At 39.6% G+C, this 8,942-nt stretch overlaps 1 protein-coding gene across 2 annotated transcripts; it reads right to left on the bottom strand.

Moving 5' to 3' along the window:
* Positions 1 to 1,277: 1,277 nt before the first annotated feature.
* Positions 1,278 to 1,787, bottom strand: LOC123784365 (keratin-associated protein 13-1-like). 2 transcript variants are annotated; one of them, XM_087861307.1, is made up of 2 exons: positions 1,480 to 1,787; positions 1,278 to 1,419 (listed from the first exon to the last, which is right to left on the bottom strand). In XM_087861307.1, the coding sequence occupies exons 1-2, from the start codon at positions 1,785 to 1,787 to the stop codon at positions 1,278 to 1,280; spliced, it is 450 nt and encodes a 149-aa protein (XP_087717433.1). The 2 variants fall into 2 exon arrangements, with proteins under 2 accessions (XP_087717433.1, XP_045641647.1); XM_045785691.2 differs by having other exon boundaries at positions 1,278 to 1,787.
* Positions 1,788 to 8,942: the final 7,155 nt, after the last annotated feature.

Raw genomic sequence — 8,942 nt, 5'->3', positions numbered from 1 at the left:
CTTTTGCCCCTTCTAATACTCCTATGTCTTTGCAATTCTAAATAAACTTCACCTTTTAAGATGCCATGGGGCAGGTATTCCTTATTAGTTCCTTATTCCTTCTGTGTCTCCCTTTTCTTACATTCAGTGTAACAAATTTATAACGGGTATCTTTCTCTAAGGGCTATTGTATAGCCTAAAGAAATAAGGCTTAGCGGCATTTGTTGAACATATGTTAACTCTTTTTGTTCTCGGTTTTAGGTTCTTATCAAAATCTGTCTATCTTTGCACTTTGCTATTCCTGAAAATACTTTGCCTGAGAAAACAGAGAATATTATCATGAAAAAGAGAAGTAATGTTTCCCCGTTTTTTTTTTTTTTTTTGAGATACACTTTAAATCATCACTCCTGGTGGTATCAAATACTAATTATCTTTTAGTTTGAAACATGAGTAAAAACCAAGGTGGAAATCATCCTGATGATTTTAGATTCTTCACTCAAATTTTATGGTATTTCTCATTACACATATGTAGATGAGATCATATTGAATACTCGTCAGTGAGATCAGGTGTTTATCACTTTTACTAAGAAATGGTGGGTGACTTCAGGCAAAGTTACTTAAAATTCATACATAATCATTTTCATTTGTCTTCTATTTAATTTTTCTTTCATGTATAAGCCTAGCCATATAAATGTAAATATTATTTTTATTCTCTGTATTTCTTATATAACTATCAATTAGTCTGCTACTTTATGCTTGTTGGCATTCCCACATCTTGTGAGGGAATCAATTTAATTCCTGAATCTGAGATTTCAATTCATAAAAGTCTATATACTTAAATAATTGTCTTCCACTACTTGTAGTTTGAGTAAGAAAAATATCTGAGGTTCCTCAAAATTCAAATCCCCAATTTTGTAGGATTTCAAAAATCTATTTCCAGGGGCATATTGATCTTTTCATAATATCTCCATTATCAAAATAAAAAACCCAGTGAATAAAAACTAACAACAATAAACATAGCTAGTTATCAGAACCAATACATTTATTAGGTTATAATGATTTGGCTTTTCATACAATTTTGGAAGAATGCAGACTTTAGATTTTATTTTCAGTTAGTACGTTAATTATAGAATTTTTCAAATAAAGTCTGTCAGCCAGTATTTGGGGCCAGAGACAAGGTGAGGATTTGATAATCTAAGAATAAGAAGATAATTCTTCCTGTAGGTTATGGAGATAATAAGGTTATAAGTAGAGGCATTGGTGAGAATGGACAACAAGATTAAATTTTAATAAGGTGATCAAAAGAAGCCAGATCCACAAGTTGGTCTATAACAAGAAGACTGGCAGCTCCTAGAAGCCAAGTAGGTTGGGTGCCAGAATCTGGACCCACAGCCCAGAGAAGGGAAACCACAGACTCCCAGTGATCTGAAGCCCTGGGATCTACAACCCAGTGAGTAGCCGCTTCTGGTTCCATAGCCCAGGGAACGGCAGCTGTGGGACCCAATGCCCACAGACCCAGAGCAAGTCGTCTGGCAGGGAGTGCAGAGCGTGGAGGTCCTTGGGCGGTCGCAGGACGTCTGGCAAGGTCTGGACACCACACAGGATGTCTGGCAGCTGGTGGGCTCACAGCAGGTCTCCTGACAGCCACTGGAGGGGGCGGAGCTCAGCTGGCAGGTGCTAGGAGAGCAGGGGTTAGTGCGGTAGACCAGGTTGCTGGGGCAGGAAGAGCCACAGGAGGAGCTTGGGGAGCGCAGGTATCCCCCAAAGGAGCTGGAGGAGAAGTTTCTAGAGCAGCAGCTGTAGGACATGTTGGCAGGAGATGTGAATTCAGCTGAGTGACAGTGAGAAGATTCTCTGTTTGGATATCTTACTCCTCAGGTGAGGCATTTATATACTCTCAACAATGGGTGTGGCACTTTACAATGCCATCTTTTCAAAATTTGGAGTCCTTCATTTGCATACATGTAACTCACTAATCCTTTTTTTACAATTGGAATTAACTACCTCTCTTCATCTTATATTTATGGGTTCACTCATTTTGTTTTTATAGCCCTATGTCAGTGAAGTACATCTATGTTACAAATGCTATGACAGGGTGTAATTAATGCCTACACCATCATGGCCAGGGAAGCCCCTCTGACTTTTCTGGTCATGAAAACATGTGCGTGTACATGTGCTCAGCTTTGGCTGAAGCACGCTTTCTTCCCAGGGTGGGGATTACAATGCAGTCATCTTTTGCGTCAGTGGCTGAGAAGCAGAAATCTGGTCGTGATGAGGAACCTTCTAAACATTGCCCCTACATCAAACCATCGATTCACACTCTAATATTTAAATTTTACATCTATTACTTACTATTAGCATTGCTTCCTATGTCCAGTCTAAAAGACTCTTATAAGAGTAAGCCAAAGAGATTCACAGAGATGATTAGAAGTGGGCATAATCCTGAACAAATATGTTGTAAAAATTTAGTCATCAGAAAAATGAAATTAAATCTAACTCAAGAAGAAACCAATATGAACACATGTGAAGAAAATCAAAGCAGGAGATGCTACTGATATGAGGTGATGAACGAAGCGACAGTGGTAGAGAGAAGGACAAGACTGTCAAGATTTTCTTCTATCCCATTGGACGACTGGTGGATATTCTACTTCTTAGCTCGATCATATCAGATTTTTTCAAAATGAACTTAATTCATGGCCTTTGTGCAATACATTTATATGTGCAAAACATCCTGGGGTCTACGATTCCACAATGCCTCAAAATTTTGAATGTTCTTTGAGTGTTTCCAAGGCCAATGGCAGATCCTATATTTTTCTCCCTACTTTTGGTACATGCTTCTGTCCCAGCTTTCTTACTAGAGGGGATCTAGGTTACATGAATCTTGAAGTTTGTAATTTGAGGGCACTTCTTTAAGAAAAAGAATACAACATTATGAACATAATAGTAGATATAAATATAAATGCCAATTTAGAATAAAATAATATTAGCAAATACAAACATATAAGATGACAAAAACCACAGATATCACAAAATCGAGACAATAATCTGATATCATCATAATCATCACCATCATCTGTAACATTTCCTCTATATTTATTGGCTGCATAGACTTTGATCACTTTTACATATGACAATGATTTTGTCAACATGATTTTCTGCAGAAAGAATAGATTATATTTCAGTTTTTCTTTCAAAATTATGTATCAAAAAATGCTTAATTTATTTTTGATGACACAGAAAATGTCTTTTCAACATTGCTGTTTATTAGTAATGCCACGTCTATGACATGCTGTGTCGTTTCTTCTCAGTTGGTGCTTCAATCCTGGGATTATGCTTATCTCAGCCTGGTGTCCCTCCTTTATCTTCCCATCCTAATCTGCTGGCCCTAGAGTTGTGGACTTGTGTGTGAATCAGCTACAGATGACAGTGTACCTTCGGTTTTAGTGATATATTAGGTAGCAGAGTAATGTCTTGGTTCTAATCCTTCTTCTTAAAGTCAAAACTCCTTGAAGTTCTGAGGTTCATCAGGTGGATTCTAGGGTCTAGAGGTACTGTGGGAAGTTTTCAGGATCCACCCACTGCCCCAGAACTACTTCAAGGGCAAATGATTGACTCCCAGGCTACAGCAGCACACCTGGAGCAGTGGGTTCCTCCACACCTCCCTGAAAGAGTGTAATGGAGCCTTGTAAAAGTTCAGGCAAAAGAACCCTGAAGATGACCCTCCCACTGAAGCTTCATGAGGTTAAATCTGTCTCTGTCTTTACCTAAGTTGCTCTACCCAAGACACTTGAACATATGCTGGTGACTTTCCGTCTGAGATATCAGGGACCCACATAGAGTGCCCAGGTCTCTCTTCAATATACTTTCCATGGAAATGTCTCTGTCCAGAGTTCTAACCTTTCAATTATTGCATCGTTGTGGTTTGTTATTGCTTTTATTATTTGCCTCTGGTCCTCTTTAACTCCAAGTTTGTTTTTGTTTTGTTTTTTTAAGGAAAATATCTGATAAATTTATCACATTCTTTGAGTATATGGCTGTTTCCTGCCAATTTCAAGATGAATGCACCAGTGTAACATACACCGAAGTCAACTATGTGGTACCAGGCACTCAGAAAGTATCGCACTGTGGCTTAAGGCATTGAGTTGCAACTCTATTTGATAAAACTACAATACAATTTTACTATATTTGCTTAAACTAACAACTTTTCCTCAAAGTAAGAGTGGGTTTCATTGCAATTTTACAAAAGGAAGCACTATATAGGACTTCCGTAAGTCCAAGAAATTACGAAGTAGCTGCATTCACATCAAACAGCTACTTTTAAAAAAGTTTATCTTATGATCTTTTAAATTTCTAGGTTTTTTTTTCCTATGGTTTTCTAGCCACTGTGATAGAAGTCCTAGCCCACTCAATGCTGTAAGCACCATGCCTTTCTCAAATCACTATTTTTCAAAGAACTTCTTGAAAATAGTTGTCTTATCACAAGTGAGAGTGACTTTTTGCTCACCGGAGATAGGACAATTATTAATCAAAATAACGAAGTCAGCAAAATTTATCTACAGTGACACAACCTCCGGCTGCCTTCACAGGCACACAATGATGGCCTTCTCTTTCCTGTACATCTGACCCTCCTCACATCAATGTGGTGGTGTTGATTTTAGCAGAAATAACAGATCACAAACTCCCAGGTCCTCTACCAAATCCAGCCCACACAGGTTTGTTCATCACACAAGCATGGACCCCCCCCACACACTATAGGTTTTTTATTAAACTCTAAATTTATCACCAATATTTAAAAATCAAAAGAATTTATACAAAATATGGATTTTTGACATCTTTTAAAAATTCTGAAAATGTGGTTCTTTTAGGCTCCCCTGCTTGCACCTTCCTGGAACTCACTACAAGCTCTTCCATTCATAGAGGATGTGCTTTCGAAATTCCCAAGTTCAGCTACTCCTCTTTATTTTATAGTTGTGGAGCCCAATTTCAGTTGTCATTAGTCATCAAGTCCGTGCTATTATTTTGTTGTGTTGGTTAATGTCACTATCGTAAACTGAGAGGCTTTGGGTTTTAAGACATTTTGTGAAAACAAACTCCCTGTGCACTTGAAGGATATTCTTCCATGTTTAATAGGAAAATATAAGGCATCTATGTTGGTGGAATTGGATTATAAAAACACCAGTCGTGAAACAAATCACAGGTCAACTGGACCACCTCACTTATGTTTACGATCCTCTGACTTAAAATACTCTCCACGCCAACAGAACTTGACATGGCTTTTATATACTGGCCAACAACTTAAATCAGTGGTGTCTTACTTCTGACTATGCAACAGAAGTAACAAATGGGTCATTTTAGAGCATACGCACCAACCGGAAAAATAAATACACAATTTTAAAGACAAAGTGATTGAATTCTTCCTCAGGCTGCTCCACATGTGTTTCTGATGTACTGCCATAGTTAGATTAAAGGGTTAACAAAATTAAATTAAATTAAATTAAATTAAATTAAATTAACTAAACTAAACTAAAGGGTTAACATCTAGCCAGGAGCCTGCAGGAGATGCTCATAGCCACGTGACGCCATACTGTTACATGCCTGACAACTGTAACCACCTTTGTACAGGGATTGTCTTTCCAAGAATATGAAGTACAACATTACAAAGAGAGAAGAGGAAATCTATTTTCTGTTTATAACGTCATAATTCTACTGTAACGGACAGTGCCTGCTAATAATATGCTGCACCCTCTCTTCTTGCTACTGTTCGGATATAATAGCTGTTATGAATGTTGTTGTTTGGAAATGTTGAAGATGGATTTAGTAGCATTAATACCCATCCTGCAAGATGCAGCATCCCAGGGTTTTAACAAAGGCTGCGTGTCGCTACCCAGTGACATTGTGCAGATGGCCTCGTGATGAGTGGTAACGACTCACTATAAATACAGGAGAGAAGAATAGCAATTGTGACAGACTGTGATAGCTAAAATTGGAAGGCAGAATAAAAACGGATTTTGAGTTAGAAATCAGATGTTAAATGTATGAGTGGAACTAGAATGGTCTGTGGTACACAGTAGGCACTCTATAGACATATGTTGATTGAATGAAAAGGGACATTGTCTTAAATGTTTTAAATGCCTTCAATGAAGTAGGTCACCTAGGAAGATTACATAAATATTAACTATTTTTTGTGTGTTCTTTCTTTAATTGGCAGCTTAGTGAAGGTTGACTATGTGTATCTAATAGACACGAAGCTTTTCTACTCAGATGTCATGGGTCAACTAAGACCCATGGGCTTAAAGGTTTCCAGGTGACATCAAGTCTTGACCTAGTGGAAAGTAGTGAGATGAGGAGAAAGAGCATAGGCTAGCAGACGTGTGTGTGTGTGTGTGTGTGTGTGTGTGTGTGTGAGCACACGCCCCTTCTTCTCCTGCTAATTTGAGGAGGGCTGGCTTCTTCCTGATGTTGGGGTGTCAGCATCTTCTGCCTCATTTCTTTCTCTCCCCAGCCTTTTGCTGACTAAAGGCACGAGTATTCCACTTGTACTCCAGTATTTCAACTCCACATTTACTCTGCATTTTCTTCATTTCCTGCGCAGGGGTGAGCGGGAAGGTACCTGAGTGGGCATGAGGCATAGCATGGAGAAGAAAGCGGGAAAAGGAAAAGTAAAGAGAAGGAAGTTATTCCAGGGTACTTCCGGATTTTTAGAGGCTTCAAAGTAGAGGATACTTGAGGTTTCTTTGTTTCCTAGGTTTGTTCACCCCTGTAATTAGGCAGGGACCTTTGACAGGAAGACAGCCTAATTTTCTCTGGAGAAGACCTTGTTTAGTACTGCTCAGTTGCCTGAGCTCTGTCTCAGTGGATGGCTTGAGGCACAAACATAGCAGAAGTCATGGTTTCCTGGTGTCTGTTGGAGGCTACTGGAGAGAGCGCCAACATCTAGGATACCTCTAAGCCAGGGTCTTGTTTTGGTTTTCTCACTTCCTAGTAGAATAAACTGTTTAACTCCGTTTACTCATTTTCCCATTTCTGTGCATAGAATTCTATGATGCTAAAATTTGGTTCTGGTGCCCAGAGACTAATGGGCAAGTCTCCTTTGCAAGTTCTGCCCCATTCAAAATAGATCAAGGTTTTGTTGGGAGGGGTTAAAGACTGTAAAACATAGCTTCACCTGTTTATTCCCCAGGAAGTGTTATACACAGGGTTCCTTCTTTCTTGCTTGCTGCTTTTCTTGACAATGGCTTTTTAGCTTATCCTAATACCAGGATTTGATTTATTTTTAGAGGTTTAGAATTTCAAACAAACAACGTAATCTTAGGGCATTGTGGAATGGACTGTGTGTGATCACTCAGGAACTTAAACTCTGGTGAATTTAAGTAATGCCTATTAACACATACGTGTCAGAATGCCACCAACACGGTGTGTGGCTGTGGGGAGGGGGGCCTTCCCAATTGAGGGGGAAGGTAACGTGGAAGCTCAAAGCCCCTATTCTGTTGTCGAATGGCCTGGGAGATGAATCCTGGCATTGCCTTTCCCAGCACTGTGATCTTCTGCAGTTCACTTGAGCTCTCCATGTCCCAATTTTCTTCTTTGTGACATGGGAATAATAGTACGTTTCGCATTGGGTTATTATGAGAATTATATGAGATAAAAATACAAGTAAAATACCCACAGTATAGCCTAGCAATTAGTTAAGAGTATATGGGAATCTTTGCTCAAATGATCAAAGAAAACCCTTCCCAAGTGCTTCTGAGGTATCAAATTTGAGAATCACTGCTGTAAATATCTTAAATACATTTTAATTGCCTGAGTCATTCTTTTTTTTTTTTTATTATTGCCTGAGTCATTCTTTAGCAAAAGAGCAAAATGTTTACAACTAAATGAGAAACTTGGGATTTCAAAAAGTACACTTTGTTTAAAAATAAGAGCACAGCAACTGCGAGCCTATATAGAAAGCAGAGTTTTAGTGTTCACAGGACTAATCAGCACCACAGAGCCTGTGATAGATGGCCTCCTAACGTAATGGCTTAATGCTGTGCTCACATGCTGTGCTTCTTATCCTTCTGGAATGTTCCTTTCTTTCTCATCTCCATCCACTCCTTTCTTCTTTCCCTTTCCTTCTCTTTTTTCCCCCATCTTTAGGTTTCACACGGCATTTATCTTGGTTTAGCCTTCTAAACTGGCAATACTGTCAAACCAAAGAAATGTTTCCATTTGTCTCATTCATTAAAGTTGACTCCCCTCTGTGCTTATTTTCAAAAGTAGTTAAGCATTTCTATTCATTTGTCTTAAAATGCTTGCAGTTTCATTAGTTTTGTTGGTATCTCATTTAATTTTAGATCAGATGTCTTTTTTTTTTAAGATTTTATTTATTTATTTGACAGAGAGAGAGAGACAGCCAGCGAGAGAGGAAACACAGGCAGGGGGAGTGGGAGAGGAAGAAGCAGGCTCCCAGCGGAGGAGCCTGATGTGGGGCTCGATCCCAGGACTTCGGGATCACGCCCTGAGCCGAAGGAAGATGCTTAACAACTGAGCCACCCAGGCGCCCCATAGATCAGATGTCTTTGAATGAAAAGTTTCTAGCTCCCATTTAAAATTTAAGAATCTCGGGGCTCCTGGGTGGCTCAGTCATTAAGCGTCTGCCTTCGGCTCAGGGCGTGATCCCAGAGTCCCGGGATTGAGTCCCACATCAGGCTCCTCCAATGGGAGCCTGCTTCTTCCTCTCCCACTCCCCCTGCTTGTGTTCCCTCTCTCTCTGGTTGTCTCTCTCTCTCTGTCAAATAAATAAATAAAGTCTTAAAAAAAATTTGAGAATCTCAAGGGGCACCTGGGTGGCTCAGTCAGTTAAGCCTTGGACTCTCAGGTCATGATCTCAGGGTTGTGAGATCGAGCCCTGCATGGGGTTTGCATGCAGCACAGACTCTCCTTGAGATTCTCTCCCACTCCCTCCCCCTCTGCTCCCCGGCACA

The sequence above is a fragment of the Ursus americanus genome, chromosome 4, assembly GCF_024610735.1.
Source record: "Ursus americanus isolate L20-20 chromosome 4, mUrsAme1.1.p, whole genome shotgun sequence".
Taxonomy (NCBI): domain Eukaryota; kingdom Metazoa; phylum Chordata; class Mammalia; order Carnivora; family Ursidae; genus Ursus; species Ursus americanus.
This window is presented reverse-complemented; position numbering and strand designations above follow the sequence as displayed.